General features: G+C 38.8%; 1 protein-coding gene across 1 annotated transcript in view; it reads left to right on the top strand.

The window, feature by feature from the left end:
- Nucleotides 1–393: 393 nt before the first annotated feature.
- LOC121634374 (lysine-specific demethylase RSBN1L-like) overlaps nt 394–25,415 on the top strand; it is a 35,850-nt gene continuing 10,828 nt past the window's right edge. The window contains exons 1-6 of the mRNA XM_041976941.1: nt 394–1,158; nt 5,908–6,045; nt 11,093–11,652; nt 11,759–11,917; nt 20,352–20,489; nt 22,335–22,477. Of these exons, the coding sequence (XP_041832875.1) occupies nt 543–1,158; nt 5,908–6,045; nt 11,093–11,652; nt 11,759–11,917; nt 20,352–20,489; nt 22,335–22,477 (1,754 nt within the window). The 5' untranslated portion in view covers nt 394–542. The remainder of the gene's footprint in view (nt 1,159–5,907; nt 6,046–11,092; nt 11,653–11,758; nt 11,918–20,351; nt 20,490–22,334; nt 22,478–25,415) is intronic.

The raw sequence follows: 25,415 nt of genomic DNA on the forward strand, positions 1-25,415 counted from the left end.
ACATCCTGGTAAAATACAAATCATTTTAAAACCTGAAAATAAAGTAAAGTCTTCAGCTGCACATTCTCAATAAAAATGTAAATCCAGACAGAGGTGTGAGTAAATGGTGTTCAAGCATGTGTGTGTGTATATATACATATATATGTGTGTGTGTGTGATTGTGTGTATGTTTAATAGTATATATAATAATCCCCAGTGAGGGACTAATAAAGGTTTTGCTTATTCTCTCAATATATATTTGGCTTTTATTTACTATTATCACCTATTATTTAAATAATTAGCACGTTTTACACTATATATAATTTTCAGAACTAAATAATTTACAGTAAAATAAAAAACAAACAAGAACATGTTTTTTCCCGAATCCCGCCTCTAATTCTATTCCACCTGTCAGTCATGACTTGACCACGCCCCCAACTACGTACTTGTCAATCAAAGTACGACCCCGCCCCTACACTGCCTGTTTGCACGTCGCGGAAAAAAAAATACAGCAGCAGCAGTGGCCGTTGGGGAAGAGAGTAAATAGAGAGAGAAGCCTCAAGATGGCTGACTCGCAAGGCTCTGTTCACCCCTCTGGAGCTGCTGCTGCCACTGTTCCTGCCATAGCATCCGTTAAAAGCAAGCCAACCGAGGCGAAAGGAACCCCTGACAACCGCTTCCAGCCTTCCCGAGATTTCAACCCGCCGCAGTCCAAGAAGGTCCGTGTCGAGGACAGAAGCGTTAAACCCAAGAAACTCAACAGGGACGGAGGTGTGAGCAGCAACGGGAGCGGGAAAGAGAAACTCCAACAGCCCACGAAGCAGCAGAGTTATGGCAGCAGCACGGGTGTGTGGAGCTTTAGTCCAGTTAAGACGAGCAGCAGCAACCTTCCTGTGCCTGCTACCGGTGGATCACAGCCACCGATAAGCACACACAAAGTCTTCAAACAGAGCGATTTCCTCCTCCACAAGGAACCCTCTTCCTCGAAACCCAAGTGCAAAAATAAACAGAAAGAAAAGGAGAGGGAAAAGGAAAAAGGAGGCGGGGAAGAGAAAAAGAAACATAAACTGTCGTCGACCTCCGCTCCCGGGGGTAACGTTAATAACAACGATGTCAGTAGGTTTAGCAACATTTCTGCAGTTAAGAGAGAAAATGGAGAGGTCATGTTGCCACCCAAAGGTAGGTTCTCATTATGTTTCTCTGTCCTTGCTACGCTAGTTTAATTCACAAACTTTTTCTAGTGTTTAGTAAGTAGGGTTGAGTTCTGCCCTTTTATAGTTACTTGGCTCATGGTGGATTCGCCCACTTGGAAAATGAACATGTGGCCCGGAGTATCTGCTTTCTAATTTTTCTGTGCTGTCCCGACTAGCTACTGTTTAAAATTTTCCTTAACGCAACTATAATATCAAGTAAAACACACGGATATTCTTGTAATCGATATTAGCTCGCCTGGTAAACGTGTTTACATCGTGTTTAGTGACTGTAAAGCCGTGTATAGTCGATGAGTGTGTGGACTATGGCTGCCTGCTTTCGTCGCCTGTTCACCCGCTTATGAACCCTCGAGCTGCACAAGAGCAGTGTTCCAGGGCAGTAGTCTCGCGACCTGGTGGTTGTATTGTAACCAGCTGCTCTCGTGCTGCGGCGGAATGCTTACGTAATTACGACGTATTGAATAGATATAGCCTGTTTATTCAAATACACTAAACTGTAATGCAATATAGGCGAGCTAAAATATTTTACAGTAAGCAAAAACAAGCTGTAATCGTTCATATTTTCACGACAAATGATGTAGTTTTTCATTCTTTTTGTGACATCGATTAGAATAATTTAATTTCAGCTCTGAAGGTATTAGCGCTTCACGCTGCTGTCATAACAATATGACAGGCGCCCGCCATTATATGTTAGCGTTGTTTTGGTGGAGCACCACGCCCCCCTGTTACCCCGGGCTAAAAGAGAAACCAACATACATCATCATTGCTAGTTGACATAGTTATTCATGCAGGTATTGCTTTCATGCATCCACTACAGTATTAATTAACTTCTCCACCATCATGCCTTGTATTTTAATTATTGAGCTTTCACTCTATTGAGAGTAATTTAATAAAAATTTTATATAAAGGAAAAATAAGGATTAGATATGTTATAATGCCAACAGAGAAACCATTTATTTCTATTTCATAACTCCCTTACTGGTGGATTTTCTATATTATTTAGTCATTTTCATACCAAACCAGTCATCCAAAATCCTTGGATGCTTACTTTTCTTTTATCTAGCATGTGTACGTTATTTTACTTGTCAGTAAAAAAAGAAAGAAAAAAAAATAGCTGAAAGAATGAGTGGGCACATGACAGAGTATCTGTGAGTGCATGATGATGTCACCCTTTTCCAGTTAGGTAGTTTAAGAGGTCATGGCATGCTCTGAACATCCACACCAGTCAAGTGGGCTTCCAGGGTGGGATGTTGTTGGCCTGTTGCCTAGAAACATAATCTTAAACAGGCTTGTAAACAGACTGTGTTGAAATTCACTTTAATTTTGTTTTGGTGTAGAGGGGACAGGTTTATAGGGATTTCAGAACAGATGGGAGCTGATGTCGATTGTTACGAACCGGTTTAGTTTGCTCTTAAAAGTAATAAATGAAAATCTAGATTTTCTGCATTTGTAAAAAATAAATTTGTAGTTATGCTCATTTTGCAACTATTATTGCTTTCCTTATTAGTGCAACACGCTAACCTTTGGACCTGTCGTGGCATTTGTTGAGTAAAGCACCAAAATTGTAATTGCATTAGTGATATTCAATGGGCACCTAGTATAAATGGCTAGGAAGTGTCTGACTGTCAGCTCTTAGAGCACTTCTCTGAAGCCAAACTGTGCTCTCTGACCTTCTCGGAGGGAAAGAATTTTCCTACAAGAATCCAGAGAGTATCAGATCATCACAGTAATATTATTAATGGCAGTGTTGCTTGCTGCAGTGAGGCTAGAGGTAAGTGCCAGGGAGGGAGCTGTGGCTGCTGGTTACATTCGATACTGAAATAAGAGACATGAGTCCAACAGGACTGAACACATTTCAGTTTAATTTAAATTAAGTTAAATAGCAGCAATACTTACAAACATCTAAATTATTATTATTTTTGTTTCCAAGCTTTAGTCTGACAACTCAAACACTTGCATTTGTGCGTCATCAAACATTAAAGTCGTTGCAGCCAACGTTTTTATAAAAAGGTCACTACAGTTGTGGTTTTGTTGCAGCTTTCATTCTTCCTGTGTTTACATCCAGTGTTAACCATGACAGAGCTTTCATGAGCCAAGTAATTAGTTTATTTGTGTAAATTATGCCACCAAGTTTACAGAACCTCGGGTTATGTCGGGTTCTGTGGCTAATTACAGTGAAAATGAGGCTTTACTGCCTCCAGCGTCCAGTAGAATTACTGCTGCCTTAATTTGCTTTCTATATAGAAAAAGGCAAGATACCTCACTATCTGCACATGCAATATCAATTCAGTAGCATCACAAAGGCAGTGTGAAACGTTTTGGTTAGCGAAGCATGGTTTTTCCACGCCCGCAGGGGTGGACTGACCATCTGGGGTAGGAGGATTTCCTTGAGAGATGGGTGTACTGGTGGGCCCAGAATGAGTCCAACAGTGTGCAATCAAATGGAACTGAAAATATCTGCTGCCTGTTGGTTAACGCAGTGTTGAACAGTTAAGCTTCACACATGGATTTGTTTTTTCTTCACTTCTAGCTTCAGTTTTAAACACGATGCATGTGCTGAAATGCTGCTGGCACGTCTTAAACTTCCTGTTACATCATGTTTCACATTTAACCATTTCCCCCCTATGTAACTTTAAACATGCACAGGGCCCAGGATGGATTTTACTCAGTCTCTTTCAGCCCAGCTTTCTTCTGCAAACCAGTGTTTACTGCTGAAATACTATGCTGTTAGTGTCCAGCATATTCATATACAAGAAGCTGAATTTGCATGATTTATTTAATGGCTACATAGGATGATGTCAGGATTAAAATTATTTTATTACAACAGTTTACTGTGTTTTTTTTCACACATTATTCTCTGTCAAGGTTATTCTGCAGAGGATCACAGCGTGTTAGTGCATATCCCAGTATGCTTTCTGGCAAGAAGCAAGGAATACCGTCTAAAGCCTGCCAGGGTCATATTGCCGACACACTTCTAAACCTGGCTGCCAAATTAAAAAGTTAAAGCTGACCATATAAAGGCAATTTCGAGCCCAGAAAGTGATCAGAGGAGGCTGCTTATGATCAGGAAATGTACACATTTACAAACAAAAATACTCGATTGATTTTCTGAGTTTTAAATTCTTCTTCCTCAGCTTGGAAAAGTTAGATGCCAATGAGTGTAGTGGAAGTTTAAAAACAGCCTGATTCTGGTTTCCCTTCTGTCATCCTCCAAAACGGTGAAAACCTCCTGCTGTGTTTCTCTTGGCAGGTTGCAACAAGAAAAAAAAAATAGGATTTCCATTTATTTACGATAATTTATACCTCCATTTTTTATCTTTTCCCCTAGATATTCTTCTGGAACTTCTCTCCATTTTAAGGAAAAGACCAGTTTCAAGCTCTTAAAATTATGCATATTTTCCAGTGCATTTAAGGCTAGGTCGGCCACCTGTTTTAATGCCGTTGGACATAAATTTAAGGTTTATGAATGTTACCGTTCTGGCATGCTCTAATATGTTATTATAAATCTGGCAGAACATCTGAGCCTGCCTTTGTAGGCTGCTTGCTGTGGAGCTAATGTGATGTTTTGAAACATGCTGTTTTTCCGCTAGGCAGCTTACACTGGTCATTTTACAGCATTTATTTAGCATAGTTCTTGAAATATTTTGACATTCAAGGCATTCCTTTATATTAACCACAGGATGCGAGAGTCATGGCTAGCTGCATGTTAAGTTGCAAAGGGAAACTATCTGCTAAAGTTCGAAATTCCAAGTTATTTATTTAAATATTATCATTGCAAGTGTATTGGAGCACCTCTAATTCTCCTGCTGCTCCTTTAAGGCTTTTCTACTTTCAAAGGCATTTCTCCTTTGATCCTGCAAACAGCAAGTTCAACCATGCTGTGTTCGCTTTCTCCACTCCCTGCATCCACAGGAGAGTGAACAGTCTGAAAACACTGCTTCCTATTGCAGACAGATCTGACAAAGTTCAAAGAAAAAAGTTCTTTTTAGAAAAGAGGGGAAAAAAAGAAAGAATCAGCAAAAAAAAAAAAGTCCTATAGAAGAAATAAAGAATTTTTTTTTTATGGGAAGGGAGAAAAAAAATGAAGACTCAAAGGAGGCGAGTAATAAAAGATTTGATTAAAAGGGGTGTTATTTTATGAAAAGTGAGGGTTCTGTTGTTCAGTTGGAGGCTTGGCGTGTTTGTCAGTGTGCACGCCACGTCTTTTACAACCTTATCCCTACAACCGGAGAGATGTGTGATAGTATGATTTATTTATAGTTTTAACTGATTCATGGTGATTTGCAGCGAGTGTTGCATAAGAGCACAGTCCAATTTCTGAGCCTGTAATTCTCAAACACTCGAAGGAGTGTCTGATGGAAATGAAAGAGGAAGTGGTACAAGTTGAAAAGCAAAGGAGGATTTTGGATGTCGAAGAAGGAGGGAGCATTAAGATGGCCAAGGCAGAGCACGGAAGGGGGGAAATGCGGTGGAAAAATCTTTTCTGGTGTAGCTTAAGTTGGTTAGTGAAAGTGTGGGGTGACTGTTGCCTTCTTAAAACGGATTTTGAAGCTTTGCAGAGACTTTTCCCCCCTGCAGCAAGATGAAAATGAAAAGCCAAATATTTAGCAAATGATCCAGCAAGATTAAACTAAAGTGTGCTCATACATTTACTTGTTTGATTTTTTTTTTTATTAGAGGGGTAAAACTGCAACTTTCTTGCTTATAACTTCTGCAGAGCACTTCATCAACGACAAGGCGAAGGAGAGAGAGAAGAAAAAGGTTAAAGAAAGAGAGAAAGAAAAGGAGAAGAAGAAGCACAAAGTGACAAATGATATCAAGAGGGAGAACGGAGAAGTCAAGCAGCCGATTAAAGGTTGGTTGAAATACTCAAGCATGCCAGGTGACTTGTTGGGGATGAAAAAATTATGTCTATTTAACTCATGTCCAGTGAATGAGGCATATTATAGAGGTTCAGCATGAAGTGGACACATGTATTATTTATTTATCTATTTATTTCTTAAACTAACTGCCATTTTCTTATTTAATTGAAAGATTGGATGCTTTAGCTATTATCTTAATTTTTATATCTTAATCATTTTCTTTAGTACACATCAGCAAATACAAGAAAAATTGCACATGAAGACATACATGATGTTTTTGCCTGAAATAAGCTCCTAGAATGTGTTGTCAGTAGAGACCCACTTCAGGTGTGCTGTTAAGGTAATTAAACACAACCCACTTACACAGGCTGCTCCACAGTTTATCATTATAGTGTAAATTTGTAGCATAAACTGCTAATACTGGGCTGTAAAGAGCCAAATATAGCACTGTAACTACCTGATGAGGGGTAAATGGTAGATACACTACCGTTCAAAAGTTTGGGGTCACTTTGCAATGGGATTCAAAAGGGAAGTGACCCCAAACTTTTGAACGGTAGTGTATGTTTCTGTTTTTATTTTTCTTTGACAGCTTGATCCTTAACGCTAGGTTGACCTTTGCATTTCTCATAACACAGAGAAGTTGTGCTTATGGTTTATTTAGTCTGGCTCTCTGACTTTTTGTGTGCTTGTGTGCAGTCTGGATATTGACTCGCGATGCCAGTTGTAACAGCAGTTGAGAGACAAGCCTTTGTAGTCTACCCAAATATGTTGTCATGGCTTCCTCAATCCTGGTCTCTTTTCATGCTCAGTTTTAATAGTCTTCTTTTTCAGCCATCCTCTCATTACTTTCTCTTTTATCTCTGCCTATCATGTGTGTTTTTTTTAGCCTGCTAAATGTCTAACTTAAGCATATGAAGTGTGAATATTACCAAATTTGTATGAAAGGTTTTGGAAACTTTCACTTTATTTACAAAATGCCTTTTGAAAACAGATTAATCTCAGGGCACTTTAAGTAGAATGTAAGCCAAGTTTATTACAAGTCCAATTAAATAAAATCCAATTAAGTCTAATTAAAATCAAATTCACATGGATTTTAGGTGGTGACTAAGTGGAAAAAAGCAAATAAACACATTATTTACCATGTAAAACAAAACAAATGGGCCTCACAGATGAAAACAAATGATTGTATTTTTATTTTTTAATCCTAGAATTCCTGCATTTTATACAGTGAAAAAATAATTCATACATATAATTAATGTAAAAACAAACTGAAAATGACTAAATTGCATATTTTTTTTATATTAATCTCGTCATGATTATTTCTGTTGATGCTTCTGTTGTCGTGCAGCCCTGTGCCTTAGAGCCTGGTTAGTTTACCTTGTGATATCCTTTACTATTAAACATTTTCACTTGACTGTGATGACAAATTGTTGAAAGTGTGATTATATAGTCATGCTCTTTTGTGATGACAAATATATTTGCAGCTGTCATCGTCAAAGATTTTACAGTAGTGAATGATTAGCAGAGCACCGTGACTGTAATGCCCAGCTCCATGTGAGTGAGCCACCTTTGTTTTTAAAGGCTTTTGTAGTGGTGCACACACCACTTAGTTATATGCCTACATGGATGCCAATTCTCTTCCCATTGATTTGATCTGTGCCTGAGCTCTTGTCAGGCTGGCAGTCGTCCATGCTGGAATGTCATGACCACGCCGTGACATTTCAAGGACTTAGTGGTACTTTAGCCACATACCATGACCAGTGGCTGCAGATGAAAATTACAGCGAGATTATCTGTGATATGTCACTCTTCCTGCTCTCTGTGGAAAGGACATACTCCCTTGTAATGTTGATTCATCCTCTCATAAGATTTGAAGAGTTAGGAGAACACTGTTCTTACGAGAGACTGCGAGGAAGAGTGAGTGTGTGTTAATCCTGCAGTCATCCCGCGATAGAGTCTGGTATTTAATCATGTGTGTGTACGATAATAGAGACACTGAAATCCACAGAGAGATTTTTGAGTCAGCTGAGATGGAAACAAGGCGGGGGCTCTCCCCACCAGATGGAAGGTTTTCTGTAATGGTGAGTGAGGCATTTAATCAGAGACTATTAAATTTGTAAATGTTGAGAGTGACAGTGAGAGACGTGGAGGGAAAGTTGGAAATTTAATCAGTGGAAGAGTGTTGCGTTTACAGATGAAAATGACTACAGAAGGAGAGAGAGGGAAGCACACAGCGGAGACGTATTGGAAATCAATAAGCAGCAAACGGCCATTCCAGCAGTAAGGCTGGTTTACTACCATTGAGATTGTCTGTGGGCCTGTGTGTTGATTTGACTGGGAAATTATTTGACCTTAAACTGATCATGACCGCTCAGGCAGGTGTCGTTTGCTCAAGCACTGAGTGAACAGGTAGAGGATTACTGTCAGGTATGCTTCCACAGGTTAGATCATAACTGATTAATTCCAACGTGGCTGTTGCTGAATCTCATTTAATCAAACTAATTAGATTCAAATTGAGTCATGTGTGTGTTTGTTGTGTATTACTGCAAAAGACCGTTTGTTGACAGTGTTAAAATACGACTTTCCACAGTAATAAGATCCACAGAGCCTGAGCAATGCAGATTTTACTGGCTTATTCCAACAACTCTCTTTGAGTAAATCCAATAACAGCATATTGGATATTTGTTTAATTCAAAATCTAAGCATATTTGAGTTGCATGTGGAAAATAAATAGTTTAGTGGTTTGTGATTGAAAAACACTTTTCACTGGGGTAATTCTATGATAAAATACCAGCTGAGATTCACATATTTTTATAGAAATATTCCCCCTTCTCTGTACATTTAATGAGCTGTAGTCATGTTTGTTCTTTAATACTGTTGTATTCTGCTTTTAACTAGGGCTAAAACAACATTAAATTTGAGTTATTTTTTGTCATACATATAATTTTGATTAAAAGTTTTATTTCCATTCTCTGTCCATTTTGTGCCATTACTGTATAACCACACTAACAGTCTCATTTTACATAATATGATTATGTATTTTGGTTTTTATGCTTTCTAAACAGAATTACTTGTGCCAGATATAACTCGTGTTGGGATGGAAGAGCAACGACTGCCAGGACGTTAAAAGACAATAACCACAAGTCATACAGTCCACAATGGAAATAAATGATGTGCAGAAAGCCTAGGTCTCCTTTATGGTTCTGTGTTTGTTCTCTGTGTACATCTTCTGAAGCCGACTCATACTCTGTGTGAAAAAAAAAAAAAGAAAAGGCTTTTGTTTGTGTTCTTACGTTTGCAAGTTCTTGCTGGGGTGGGGGTGTGTGTGTGTGGGGGGGGGGGGGTGGGGGGTCCACTCAGTCCTGTTTATGTTGGTGGAATACCCATAATCCTTCACCCTGCTGGGGATCAGTGACAGATGCATACGTGCTACATAAGTCCTTTGCAACAACCACCTGGCGTGAAGTGGAGGATGGCTCTGCATATTTCATGCTGTTAGCAATCATCAAATGTAGTTTCAGCAGTATGATTTCTTATATTCTTTCATTGTCAAAATATAAATTAACAGAGGGATTTTTTCTCTACGAGTGCACAGTGATACTGGCACATTATCCATATCAGCTGTCCAAAATGGACACTAAGAGACAGATACGGTCAAATTTAAACTTGTTTTTGGAGAGGACCATCCAAGATAAAGTAGTATAAAGTTTACAGATTCACATGAAAACATTATTATAATTATACATATGTGGTATTTATGTGGGATTACTTTCCCACTGGATTTAATGGAATATGATCCCAAACGTTTGATTGGTAGTGTAAAAATGGAAGTAATTTATTAACTGTTCATTTTAAAAGGTATGTGTTTTCTGTTTGAATACCTCAGTGGGTCTTCACCTAAAGAGTGGAGGCATCACTCCCACGATCATTTTTATCACAATTGTCTTTATTTTTTTATTATTATAATAATGCTAATCCATTTCTCCTCTTATAACTAAAACAAACTATTTGATCCTGCACCATCTTTTAATCAATCTAATGCTGCAGGTTGGTGAAGGTTGTGTTTATAGAGAACTGGGGGAGGGCCGACTTGTGGGTTAAAGAGCTTTTGGATTAGTAGCTTTGGTATTGTACAGCAAATCCCCCCCTCCCTCTCTCTCTCTCTGTTGCTCTCTTTAATATTCTGTCTCTCTACCATTTTTTATTATCTGGCACTTAAATACGTGGTGGTTACAAGCTACACTGAAAATGTGTCTGAGTGTGATCAAAGTGATAGCTGCTGTTTGAATTATGCTGACAGAGCACCACCTCTATCAGTGTGGCTCCCATGTGTATACACAAACACATAAACAGTAAATGTATTGGTGTCTGCTTTTACTTGTAGATGACGACATGGCCCACAGCACGTTTGCTAATTGTTCTGCTCAGACACACAAACAGGCAGATGCGTCTAGTAGCACTTAGCATAAATTTCCATGTTCCATTTGTCTTGCTGTTGGCATTTAAGACATGGACTGTCATGTACAGCATTATCTGTCCTCAGATATGCTATTGGAAGCTGTTTTTCATGGCTTACTCATATCTGTATTTCTTTAGGGATTCAATTTTGGAGCTTGTCAATTTATTTTGTGTGTGCACCTCAGGAGATGCACATCATCTGGGAAAAGAATGACTCATCTGTCAACACTTAAAAAGCTGACACTTTAAACTTAACAGTTTAAAAACTGTAAGTGCTCATTCCTTACAGTTTTTTTAAATAGGTATCTGATTGTTTAGACTTTTAGAGATTATAAGTAAATAATGTTGTGAATATTTTGTATTCTCTTATGCCTCATTGGCATCCTATTTCCATTTTTTTTAACTGGGTTTTATGATAATTTTATGTACTGTGATAAATTCTTACTCTTGAAAAATGCAAATGTTTTGGTTTGTTGACCCATTATCCATAAAAAGAGTAGATTAATTGCCTTCTGGGAATATTTTTGTCATGTTGTTTCATTGTTTTAAGATCTTCCTATTCCTTCTCTTTCTCTCTGATTAGAAGAAAAAGACAAAGCGAAGATCAACTCAGAGGAGCTGCAAATCAAAAAAGTCAAGAAGAAAAAGAAGAAGAAACACAAAGAAGGAGACAGGCACAAGCGAGTGAAGATGTACCACCGCTCCTGCCAAACCATCTGTGCTGGCCTGCTTCTCTGTCCACCTTCCTCTTTGTCCACAAACTCATCCACCTCCGAGTTAACAGACAGCTCTTCCCTGTCTCCATTTAAGTCCCCTCTACCTAAAAACAAAACTTCCCACAATGCACCCTCCTCTCCTCCTCTTGTTTCAAAATCCCTCTTTAACTCCTCTTTCCACAACTCCCCGGACTCTCCATCATCCTCCACTAAGATCTCTTTCCCCACAAAACCCCACCTACAGTGCACCTATCCTGGTCTTGCAGGCCTGGAATTTGCCCCATACATTCACATAGAGAACCAGCCTAACGGAGGAGCCCTGGTGGCTCATGCCTATACATCCCAGCTCGCTTCTCTGTCAAATGACCAGAAACAGAGATTTGCTGAGGAGTTTGTCCGTCTGGCCTTCAGTGAGGACAAATCTCAGGTAAAGTATGTTTGATTGATCACATGACTAGCTGCAGCATATAGCTTTAATAAAAACCTAATTTATGTTCTGTAAATTACTTTGCTGATGTCTTTTCTTTTTGCAGGCAGCTCATTATGTCATGGGAATTGTTCATGGAGAAGCCAGCTACCTGCCAGACTTCTTGGATTACTTCTCAAGCAAGTTTTCATCAGCTCCTGTCAAAATGGAAATATTAGGAAAGAAGGACATAGAAACCACCACTATGGCTAATTTCTATTCTCAGGTCAGTCGAACCCAATCTCACACAAAGATTTGATAGCACATATACAACGTGTTGTGTGGGTGGGACATAAGTGGAACAGAAAACACAGTTCTGCTTATTCAGTTCTTATGTTGTACAGCCAGAGAGCTCAGAACAGATGGTGAGCTATCAGACATGAGGAAAAAAAGGGTCTGAAGTCCAAAATAGCAACAGCCAGTCGATTCCAAGCTAGTTTCTGTCCTTTGTTTCAAGCTGAGCATCAGACCAGTCACACAGGGCCTGCAAGGGTTTAAACTTTCAGCTGAGCAATAGCAGTTTTCAGAAAATTATTAGTTTTATGAGGTTATTTAGGGTAACAGGTGTCATTTGAGGACAATAGATGAAGGGTATTTGCAGCATCAAAAGATGAAGGGATGATGTATGAAACAATGTCTACACAACATTTCTTTTCTTTCCCACAAATGCATGCATGCATACTTGGGAAGAAGTGGAGACTTGCAAATTAAAGCTTGGCATTTTCTGTAGTACAAGCACAGGCCGGTCAATGAAAACGCCCATGTGGTTCTGTTTGAAAAGCGCCAGGTTTGTGTGCTCTGGTGTAGAGCAAGAAAAGCCATGATTGTTAGTGAATGGAGTTTGGCTGCAGGCATGCAGGGGTGTGTCTGCTGTGTGCTTAAGGGTAGCTTTTGTAGGTCTGGTCTTCAAAAATCATCTCCACAGGGGGGGTAGAGTTATTTATTTATTTATGTTTTACCTTTTTTTTTTTCTATTGCTCTAGTCTATCAAATGACTGCAAGTGGGGGGGCTGGGTTGTTCCTCAGCTTCCTCAATGACTTATTCACTCCTTTTATTTTAACTGGGGTAAAAATAACCAAGAACAACTGTAATGGCAATGCAATAGTTCACTAAGTAAACAGCTAATTAAACAAGCACATTGTGCATGTTCCATGAGTCCTTCTTGTAGATGAGGGCTGCATATTTTTGGGCTGATGACTATGACACCAATCAGGTACTCAGGAATTACCTTATGGATGTTTGGGAAAACTAATAGAAATCATAAGAGCAGTGTGACTGCACACACACAATTCTAATACTTTAGAAAACTGAATAGCCGAACATCATTTTGCACTGCCTTCCGCCATCTTTATGAGCTACTAAATTAGCCTAAATAAGATATTCCTGACCTCCTTGAACAGTATACCACAAATCCCAGTTAAGTTAGCTCAAGTTTATTTAAATTCAGTGTACTCTGTGTAGATGCCTGCTTTTGATGTGCTTTTTGTTTTCAAACTGGTCCCAGTTTTCTGAGTTGAACACATAATAACTCCTTACACCAGTGAGGGTAAATCATCTTTGCTGATGCCAGTTCACATGTTGTCCTTGTCCACTACCTATTACATTTACAGTGTGTTGCCTTAAATTTTGGCATTGCTTTCCTACAAAAATATCAGTTCTGGGATTTGCCTGATGCTAACTAGAATTATTTGAGAGAAAAAAAAAACACTGTTAAACTCCTGTCTGCATGATAAAGTTGTATTGTTGTGGTTTTAGCCATCTGGTTAAAGCATCTGCCTCCATCTGTCCAGCATTAAACAGCTTTTGGTTTTTATACTGATGTCTGATTTCTTAAACTAAATGATGACATCAACAAAAGCAAAGTACTGAACACAGTTTGAGCATTGCTCTCATTTCAGTTAATTTATGAAGCAAAAGCACAGGGAGTCGAAAGGCATAAGGAGTGGCAACAAGAGATGACACGAAATTTGACAAAAATTTGAAGAAATTTGGGTAAATAAGACTGATAGAAGAAAGTTCAAGTGACAGCAAGGAAGCAGGGAGTGGAGGTAACAGACTGTGAAAGATAAAAGCTGTCAGGCAGATAACAGGCTCTCTGTAAGTCAGGTTGGAGAGTGAAACCAGATAAAAAGGTGTTTTTTGTCTTCGCTTTTTAAAGGCACAAGTGCTGCAGCAGGTGTAGTCTGAAACCTCTCAACCACCCCTGAACAATACTACACAACCTCTACACAACAAGAACTGTGTGTGTGTTTTTTTTTTTTCTGGTTGTGGCTGTTCTGGATTGTCTCCTTAGCAGTGACACAGCTAGAGCTCCTCATTTAGAGCTGTCCCATGTCTATAGTTCACTTATAAAAAGCCTTTTGTTCCCTCCAACCTTCTGAGTGGCTTCGCATTAAGATACTGCCTGCTCTTTTTCAGTGTGACTGTGTGCGAGTGTATGAGAAATACAGGGGGTAGATCAGTTTATGCTTTTTATAACTCCTTCTGGCTTTTTTTTTTTTTTGCACAAATCATAAAATCATTCAGGGCATTTCTTTCTGTTTTTTGCCACCATTGCCTCCTCAACACATCCTTGACTTTTGGATTCTTCTGTATAGATTAATGAAATATCTAAATTGTCCATTGTCTGCATTTGATCTAATCTCTCCCTGCAAACCTGTGTCTTGCGCAGTCCCTTGTAAGAGTAATGTTCCTTGCAGGGCTAACGTCATTGTCCACTGGCCTTGTTAATTTTTTTTCCCTCCCTCGTAGCTCTCAGCAGTGACCTTGGGAAGTAGATATATAGTCTACACATACACACAGATGTGAGCATGCATACTGATAACGTGTACACAGGAAAAGGTATTCATGCAGAGATTAATAGCTTATCATTCACGTTTTTTCTGCCTTTTTTTCTCTTTCACTTTCCATGTCCTTTTTTTTGTGTGTGTCCCTCTCACTTAGTCTTTCACTCTCTTTATCCCTCTGCCCCGTGGTTCTGCTCTGATGTGTCGTAGCTCTGTGTTCCAGCCATGAATGACTGCACTGCTACCTTTTGTGTGTGAGAGCAGGCAGGAGAGAAAAGTACAGCAGCTTGTAATTTATTTATTTAGTTTTGTATTGTTTGTTTCTCATACTCCAGGAGTCCACAGTACATCTGTGATGTTCAGAATGTGTCTCCAGGCACCTAAGTAGTCATGTTTTGAAGTAAGGACTTGATTTTCAAGTCTTTTTCAGTGCTGGTAAGGATTACAGAAGATTACAGCTTGCCATTCTCTTAGGTTACACACAGGCCAGCAGTTAATACATAATGTGCTTGGAGAAATGGAGAAATCATGTTAAAATATCAGGAGTAGAATAAACTCACTTGAAAATGCTCACTTACGTGCATTCATACATGTAAACAAGATAGTAGGTTACGTTTTTAAGGACTTGACTGGAAAAATAAAAACATGTAGCTCATTGTTGTAATGCATTTGTAGTTTATTGTTAGTCTGATATTTGAATTGAAACAGTATTTTACACCCAGTGCATTAAACATTTTTTTGCTACGGGTCAGTGTGGTGTAGCACCTAAGCACTTCCTTTTGTCAGGGATTTTTAAATAATCCCTAATGATCTGTTGCAGTATTGTCCAATATAAAATCTATTTCTAATCTGCAGAATATGGTTGAAATTCAGTAGAGATGGTTGGAAAATGTGTCATCACAGAAATGTCTTTTTCCTGCTGTTTGCAGTAAGGATTGTTTCTCCTGCTATTAAATGTTTAGCAACTGAGAAGTCACAAATATCTCAAGTCAATCTGTCATTATGTCTTTGGGTAAGACACACTCTTGTGTCACTCAACTTTCCTCCAGTGTGGCATCGTTGGTGTATGAATGTGTATGCGTATTCGTGGTGGTCGGAGGGAACCATTGGCACTGATTGGCTGCCACATTTCCATCAGTCTGGCCGCTGTAGCTACACATGTACAGTTGCTTACCATCACCAAGTATGAATGAGGAGTGAATGAATTATGGATGTAAAGTAAAATAAATAAATCTAATCAGTTTTTTAGAATAATAAAGAAGAAGAATTTAGAAGATTAGATATTTATCTGTTGTCTGCCTTCTGTTTTTATCACTTAACAGCAGCTGCTTTACAGTCAAGAGCATTTCTAAATTAAACAACGTTCAGTCCCGTTACCTCTCAGGATGGTTCTGTGATGTTTGAAAACACTGCAGTGTATAGATGTGTTATCCGTTTTAAAATGATGGCAGAATTTTATTCCAAAGGGGAAAAAAAGCATCTTTTTAAAATAAAACCACTAAACTTTCCCTGTGCTTGTAGAATAGTGGACTTTTTTTTTTTAATGGATATATTAGTGTTTTAAAGCACTATAAAATTATTGCTTCTCTTTAATCAGTTTTGAGGAAATTCATAACTAAAGATCAGGCCCTGGAAATTAAAGAACATACAAAAGCATAGAAAGAGCAGCTTTCTATACTTTTTTTTTTTTTATCTTATTTTTAAACAATCACAGAGTCAGTTTTAGCCTTTTCTGTTTTTACTGTCTATTATTTATAGCCATTGATAAATCTGCCATGAGGTGAATGAATTAACACAGAGATGTCCCAATCACCGTTTGATTTAATCTTTATCAGGTGTATTCAGCACGCCTCAGCTCCTGGTGTTTGTTGTTTTATAGTAGCTGTGCTGTAAAATACCTTTCAAGTTGTGGCAGGAGCTTATCAACATGTCTACTGTGTGGAAACAGTCCAACAAACACTTGTGAGCAGACGGAGTGCACTTAGTTTGGGGAAGCTCGAGGACCAAATGGCGGGGAAAACTAATACATACTCAAAACTGACATGGGAAAAGAGGGAATTTTGGCCATTTGGCACAAGAGAAACTATATGCTAGCAACAGTCCAAGTGGATGTTATATTGTGGACTTTTACATCAGGTCATTTGGACTCTGGTGTATTTCAGAAGCATATTTTCTCAACCAAAGACCAGCGGGTATTGGTCAATGATTACTCACACAGTGGCTGTGCATTACAGATGCAACATGGGCGTTCATCAGAGCAAACCAAGATGGCATTAAGAAGATCCGTGAATGTTAGAAACATAACTGATGAAGACTCGTTATATTTTCTGTGCTAATCAACAGGAGTGGGGATCTTTAGGCACCTCACCATTGGATTTGATTATGATTCAGATGGCCGCAATGCGATTATAAAACGATTATTGATGCACGACTTTGCTGCTACTTTCCAACTGAAAACATGTTACGTGGTTTCTCATATTTCGGTCAGAACTTTTATGGTGTTCTCATTCCACCTCTGAACGCGAGCCATTTCTCCGCCAAAGCCCTCATACACGTGGGAATGTTTTGGTTGTGGTTACCTACAATGCCCTTTGCGTTGTAGTCCACCCAGTTTACGCTGCGCTAATGCAGTTTGGATTTCTGCCTGTTGCCTTGCTCAGCGTTGCTTTTAATTAACAGTTAAAAATTTAATTTAAAAAGAAAACCTTTGTTCATTGATTCTGAATCATCCACATCTGCATCACGATGCATCTACAAAAAACTACTTTCCCCCCATCCCATCAAACTGATATGAAAGGGAGAAAAAACAAATAATTGAACTTTCATTTATGGTTTGGAACAGTTTCCAAATTAAAGAGGAATAATTTCCTCACATTGACAGTTTTTTACCTAAAAATTGTTGCCTGGAGCTTAATTATTTAGCTTTGTGAGATAAAATGTTGAACATTTCTTCATATCTTTAGATCACACTAAATAACGTGTGCAAATTGTATTTATTTATTTTTTTCTTATACTGTAGATCCTGAGACTGATGAGGTACTATATAATCTCATTAGCCTCTTTTGAATCACATAAACCTTTTTATTGCCTTTTTAAATGTTGGAAGAAGTGGAACTCATGTTTTTATGTGTGCACTGTAAGAGTTGATCCCAGTTGTTAGATTTGTCTTTGCATGGTGTGTTTTGTTTTTAGCCCCTGCCTCACAGAGGATTCTCTTTTAGAAAAAAGGGACAATTAGTGACATAACTTTTTAATTAAAGTGCATTTGTGCATTCTCTTCCTTCTCTTTGTAGCTGAGCCAACTAGGAGCTTATCAAACAAAAGTGTGTCCAGTTGTGTCGACGGTGCCAGTCAGCAGCCAGAAGCTTTGTTGTGACGCAGGCTCAGTAATAGACTAATAGACTTAGTCGTCTAGCGAGACAAAAAGGTCAGATAGAGTAGTAAGATAACTCACTGACATAAACTTTAGCTGGGGTGAATTGATGAAAGACAGGGCTGGTTTAGAATTAACAAGTTGGTGAGCCAGAGACGGAAAGGAGGGCAGGAAAGAGAAGTACTGATTTAATAGACTTACCACCAGGGACTTGAGTATGATGAGGAAAATGGGCAGAGGAAGAGACTGAGAGGCTGACGGAGACAATAAAAAATAGACAATGTGAGCAGAACAAGTAGAGAATGTGTTTACAAGCACATACTCGGAGGCCAGGAAAGACATCTTGAGGCCAGGAAAGAGCATCTTGAAAGAGAGCTGTTCCGAGGAACTCTGTTGCATTTCCCATTTCCTTCAGCTTGCCTTCACTTTATATAAACGAGCTGTGAGTGTGCATTTATCTGTGCGAGTGACCCACTGATGGTAAACATGCATCTGTTTATTTAAGGCATGGATCATGTTTCTTAATGCTCCTCCTGTAGGAATGAGCTTTTGCTCTTAGCAAAAAGTATAAGCATTATTTAGCTGTTAAAATGTGCACATTTTAACAGCCAGAATTAGACACTCAAAAGCACAGCTTGCGGAAGAATCAGTGCATGCACCCACAAATAAACACATGCACTGTGGCTAAGACACTGTAGCGGTTAAAAGTTATTTCTAAGCTTAAAGTTGCATTTATCTGTACACATACACAATTAGTATCTAGGTCATCGATGTGGTAAACTATTTAAAGTGGCATGTTTATAGGTGTGGACTGAATATTTCTAGCTTTTAGTTATTACCATCCATGGTGTTAGGGCACAAATGAGGTGAAGTTAAAAAATACAATGAAAAGGTAAATGACTTATGTTGTCTTTACGCAAAAAACCTGCAATACATTTGTAAGAAATAAAAATATTCTTCTCTTTAATCTGTATATTTAGGCTGGTTTGGGAATAATAATGCATGGGCACCGAAGTGTATGTAGACTTTTTTTTTTTTTTTGCCAGTACATCTGCAGTGTGGACCTGTTTGGACAGGATTAGCTCTGAAGTAACCATGTAGAGATTCAAACTTATGCATAGACGGACCTGGAAACTGCCAAGCACTCTGCCCCAAAGCTATTTTCCAATTTACTTTATATTGTTATTTACCCTTCACTTCACACATTTTCCTCATCCTCTCCTCATTTCCTGTCTTCCCAACTCATCACATCTTCTACCTTCTTTACTCCAACATTTCTGCCGTTTACTTATTTTTTATCTGTGTCCAATTTTGCTGCTGTTTTTTTAACATTAAAAGCAGTACAACATTATTTTTACTTTCACCTGTAATGTTGAAGTTCTGTATTTCCCCCTCAAGGTATTCCCGTCATCCCCTCCATTTTTTTAGTCATCTTCTGTCCTGTTATCCTTTGTATTTCTTTCACAGCTTGTCTTCCTAAACTCGCTCATTTCTTTCTCTCTCCACCTATGTCCATCTGTTTGGCTTCCCCAAACTGTTCCTCTTCTGTGTATCCTGACTCTTCTCCCTGTTCTCCGTCTCTGTTCCCTTCTATCTCCCGTCATCCCTGCCTCGTTGTCAAGTGGTGACTCATTCGAGGCGTGCAGCCAAGGATTTTGCTAGCACACACACACACGAATGCGCATATCCCAATCAGCCAAGAGTGCAGCATGCGGGCCACATGCTGCACGCACTGCGCACACATGCACACAGAGACCCCGTTGAGGACCAAGGCTTTGAGACACGGGTAGACACACAGTCACACATGCACGACGCTCTGTCAGCCAAGTGAAAAGCAGCAAACAGTCTGAGTCACTTCGCAGAGCAGAAACATCAAAGGAAGCCGCCAAAACAAACGCAGTGCCTTTTTGTTTACACCCAGTAATGATTAATAGCTTCCATATGTATATTTCCCCTCAATTTAATATAAATAAGAAGCTTTTAATTTAAGTGTATATCACTTGTTTACCAGTCAATCTAGAGGCTTGAAGCCCTCATGAGTTGGAATATTTATTTTTTCTTGGAATATTTTCTGATAAATTAAGTCTGAAATGATTTTTAAAAAAATATATAATAAAGAAAAAAGATAATTTATAGTCACTCTGCGTGATCATTTGTATTTTTTACCCTGGGTTCTGTTCAGGGAAGACGATAAACAGTCTGACTGATAAAATCTCACCTTATCTAAAGACTAGAAAACACTGAACATGTTTTGTTAGGAGGATACTCTATTTTTCAGTGTATAATAATATAGCAATGGTTTACAATTTGCTGGGGGAAGTGATTTGAAATCCTGTATATAATAACTAATATCTGTTTGCTTGCTGCTCTGCAGGGAATATTTTAAGCTGATAAACTGAGGAGTTTCTATAACACCTACATCTCTTCCACCTAATAGCAAAAAACAAAATAGCAAAGGATTGAACTGATATAGTGACGCTGTGCTATCTTTGTTCATCAGGTGCAGAGAACTTACAGTCATGGCACATACAGAGCCGGAGCAATGAGACAGGTCAGCCTGGTGGGAGCCGTGGATGAGGAGGTGGGGAATTATTTTCCGGAGTTCCTCAGCATGCTGGAGGAGTGCCCCTTCCTGAAGGTGAGTCTGGACTGGATGAATGGCAGTGATCCTAGCAACTTAGTGGATGAACTGGTGATGAAAAAAGGAGTGGGATGAGCACAAGAGCTTTAGAAAGTCTTTAACCAGTGGTACACGGGAGATAATCAGATCAGCAAAATATGTTTGTCTTGCACACAAATGGAAAAGGGGCTTAATCGTCACTAATGTGCAGCCACGTATTTGAAGTACAGCAAAAATAAGCTGGGCAGCTACTTAGATAGTGGTTCTCATTTTTATGTCAAGTGCCACCTCAGTAGATATCAGGCTCTCCCAGACCACCTTTATCACTCCCCTTTAGCCTCTCTTGTTAACACATTGGGCCCAAAATACACAAAACTATTTAAATCTGTAATAAGAAGAGTTCTGTTAATAACAATAAAAAACGCAAACACTTTGTAAAAGGACAAAAATGACGAGTTTATCAAAAGGAATTTAGTGACTGTTGATCCCAGTTTTACATTTGAATAAATATTTTTTGTATTGTCCAACTGAAGCATTCATTTCTGTGGTTTTCAACGGTCTATCAACTTCAAACAAAAACCAAAAGAGTTTCACACCTGAACTTTCTAGTGAAGCCGACAGCAGCGCTCCAGGTCACCTACTTTTCAGTTATGGGGCTCTGAAAATGAGCCAATCGTGCCGATTACAGGCAGCATAATGTCTCTGTCACGTATAAAAACCTATTTATGTGAAAAATGTCTGGTTGATTAAAAATCCTGTTTACCAGCAAGCTGGCAGGTGATCATGTTGATCGTCATCGATTAAAGTTGATCAAGCCGACATGATTGGATCAGGTGACATTTTCACATCTCCATAATAAAACAGTAGCTTCTGTCAGTCACTGCAAAGTTCACCTGAAACTCTCCCAGTTTTTGTTTGACATTGATAAACCACAAAAAACTGGAGATATAATAGTTTGAATTTGATAATACAAACATGTTTATCTGTAATTTACAGATTATGCTCTGTGCACTGGATTTGGATAATAACTATTTATTTGCTTTATTTTAACCAAAACAACATAACAATCTTGCTCCTCCTCCTCCTCTGATACTCATCCTCATTTTCTTTCTTTAACATGCTTTGCCTCATTAAAAAAAATCATGCATTTTTCTTAAGTGCTATTATTAGTAACTTAAACATCTTGAGCTATCTCACTGACTGATACAGAAGCTTTTCTTTTAAGAATTAGTCAAGAGTTTATGAGATGAGGTCTCGAGTAGGCTTTTAATAACTCCAGTTAATGTTTTTTAGCTTATGCATAATAAATGGTCTGCTTCTTATAAATGTTTGGGAATGCATCCGTTTGCTAGAATTTGCCCAAATTTTTAGGTGCATTACAGCACTGATGAAGAGTACTGCTAGTCACAAGCCTTATCAGCATAACTAATATTCTCAGCGGTGGCTAGGAAACAAGGTGTTAAGTGGTGTGTGAATTGATTTAACACAGCGGCCAGCTTTTAGTGAAGGATTCAGCTCTCTTTGAAAATGTCTCTGTAGCAAGGGACCTTGCTGTTGTCGCTGCAGAGCTGTGGAGACACATGTCCTCTGCTTGCTGCTCTTTGTTGACACTGAAAATATCCTGCAAGCAACTTGGAGGAGAGTCTCATGATCTGTGTGTTTGGCAGTGACATGTTGTGCAAGGACAGCTTTTTCTTTACATCACTTTTTTTTCCCCAGGAATGAATGAAATAAGTGATGAATTGGTCAGCAGCTAAAAATATCAACGATGCATCAACAAGTTGCTTCGAGTTCTTGCTATCGTGACATTTTAATCTCACTTTCCCAGTCTCTTCACTCCCTTCATGTCTTGTCTGATTGCAGCGAACTCTTCCTTGGGGGACGCTTTCCAGTCTGAGACACATGAGTCCCACAGAAAGCGATGACGGTCCAATAATGTGGGTCAGACCAGGAGAGCAGATGATACCTGTAGCTGATATACCAAAGTCTCCTTTTAAAAGAAAACGGTGAGTCTAGCAGTAAGCTGCATGAATAAACTGAATGATGTTTTGGTGTCTGCTTGCTGTTGTCTCAGTGTGTGTGTGTACATGTTTACACCTTATAGATCCAGCTTTCTTCTGTACTCTCCAGGCTACCCCCAAAAGGACCGATTATGCTAGAAAAGTACCACACTTGCCCATATGAAGCTGCATCAGTGGTAACAGCATGAAGCTTTGTTGTAGTCAAGCAGCACCGGATGAGGCAATTACCCCTCTCTGTTTGCCTTTGTCGCAGTGTCACTGTTGCTCACATGAAGGCAATCTCAGATACACAAGCACACATTTTCTTTGAGTGAGGCCATGATTGAGAACGTGCATATGTTTGTGTGTGATTTTAGTGGTTATGTGGCTCACCGCTCAGATGAGATCATCATTACATCAGACGCTACTTCACATGGCTGCCAGCCAAACACGGGACACTGCACACCCCACACATTCCTCTTTTGCTTCATTTATTTCACTTCTGTCTGTCTGATCTTCAGCAGTCACATTGGCTGTGGTGGATTTTTTTTTTATCACAATTTTTAGCTGATAGTTTTTCAAGGTGGGACAAATATTTTGTAATTCCAGCTTTTAAACCCTCGGGGTTGACTTTTTCTGTTTGCTACTGTCCTGGACTGTTCTATTCCAAAGCCATGATGGTGTAGTAGATGCACTATGATGCTGAACAAAAATGTTGTGTGGATGGGAGCATATGCTGCTCTAAAACCTGTATATACCTTTCAACATTTATGATGCATGTCCAGATGGGCAAGTTGCCAGTTCCATAGACACAAATGGACCATGAAATCAGAGATGCCAGCTTTTGTACTGAGCAGTGATTAAAGTCTCATTCTGCTGTAGGCCAGAAGAAATGGTGTCTATGATTTCCAAAAAGATTTAGTCACATTTGGATTTGTCTGACTACAAAAACGTTTTCCACTTTGCTTATGTCTGTTTTAAATTATCTTTGGTCCAGAGAAGACACCAGCTTCACTGTATCATATTACAATATGGCTTCTTCTTTCTGTGATCGAGCTTAATTCTTAATTTGTGAATGGCACAGCAAACTGTGTTCATAGACATGATTCCTGGAAGCGTTCTTGAGCCCATGCAGAGTAGATTTCCATGACAGAATCATGTCGACACGACCACCTGGGGGTTGAAGATGATGGGCCTTTTTTGCTGTGTTCTTGCTCACACAGTTTTCTTCAGAGTCTCTGAATCTTTTAATTAATTTATAGTAGATAATGGAATATTAAAAGTCTTGTAGGTGCAGTATGCATATTGCTGAGCCTCTAACTATCGTTGTGTCTCAGAGACTCTTCCTCTTTGTGGTACTCTTTATTACTCATATATTGCTGCTGTCAAATTCTAGATGTTCCAGTATTTTTCATGTCTTGGTTTCAATATTTTATGTTTTTTGTTCTGCTGTAAATAAAATAAAAATCGTTTCATTGCGTTATCGTTTCACACGCCATCTTACCATTTTTTAATCGTAGTTGTACGTATTTATCGTTTGTTAGCGTGTGAGGTTTCAGGATTGTTTTTGAAGATGTATGTAAAAGTGAGTGTGTGTGTGTCTCTGGGTAACTAAACAAGTTTGTTTTCATAGAGATTAATTGATCCTGGGGATTTTTAAACTTCTTCTTCCTACTGAGTTTCATTTTGTTCCCATCAGTGCGCTTTAATTTATCATTATAATCAATTATAATTTTACATCTACAGACTAGTGTGCTATTCTAATCATTTTACAGATTTTTTTTCTTTATCAGCCCTTTACCCCAAACTCATTTTCCCCCTTGCCTTCTCTCCACCCTCTCCTGTTTTTTCCTCTATCCTTTTCCTCCTGCTGCATCTAAACATTTCTCTCCTTTTCTCCTCCTATCCATCTTCCCCGTCATCCTCTTGACCTCTTTTACCTCTTTTAAGGTGATTTATAGTGGAGTTATTATGCACTTGTTCTCAGGAAATATTAAAGTGCATAAAAAAAGAAAAAGCTTCTCTATTGAAAATGTCACAGCTATTCTGGTGTTGGTGTTTGTCTGTCAGTGTGCATAAAAAAGAGACATAAAAACAGAAAACTATGGTGAACTGCAGAGAAAGAGATAAGGACATGATCTTGTTTGTCGTGAGTCATTGGCTGTAGTTGGACTGTATGTTTACGAGGGAATAAAAGGAAGGTTTGCTGTGTGTTGGCAGCATTTCTTCTTTTTTTTGTTTGTTTTTGGATGGGTGGTGCTTGACTGAAAAGGTCAAGGCTTTGTGTATTTTTGACAGCACAGAGACTCTCAGTCTAAGAATTCAGCTTGATTATAGTGGCCGTGCACTGAAAATAAACCCACATATTTTAGCTTTTAGTTCAAGAGGCTGATGAAGAACAAGATGCTCTTATACAGATAAAAAGTGAGCCGACTGAGAACTTGCTGGTGGGTACAAGGTAGAGCAAAAACAATTCTGGCATATAAAAATATAATCATGACATCTGAAATGGAGTGGCAACAAAAACTAGTATTTTTCAAACAAACAAAATATATGTGTTTACGAGCTTTAATGTGACTGTGGAACAGATTGAGAGTGTAGAGGAGCTCATAATCCCTTTAAAGCAGCTGATGAGGATGCTTCACTTTCAATAATAAAATGATCTGTTTTCTCTGTAATATACTCTGCAACGTCTAGTTGCATAACTTGTTTAACTCAGATGTCTAATTAGATTTTGACCACTAAACCTGGTAAAAAAAAAAGAGCTTGGCTTTAAATGGCTTTGAATATATCTACATAAGCATTAAATGTCTTTGGAGAATGTAATTCTCCCTCTTTATCCCCCTTTGTCCTTTGTTTTACTACCTTATCTCAGATCGCCCCACCTCCTCTTTCCATCTTTATCCCCTTTTTCCCTTCATCATCTCCATACTCCTGCCACGTA

The sequence above is a fragment of the Melanotaenia boesemani genome, chromosome 23, assembly GCF_017639745.1.
Source record: "Melanotaenia boesemani isolate fMelBoe1 chromosome 23, fMelBoe1.pri, whole genome shotgun sequence".
Classification (NCBI taxonomy): Eukaryota; Metazoa; Chordata; class Actinopteri; order Atheriniformes; family Melanotaeniidae; genus Melanotaenia; species Melanotaenia boesemani.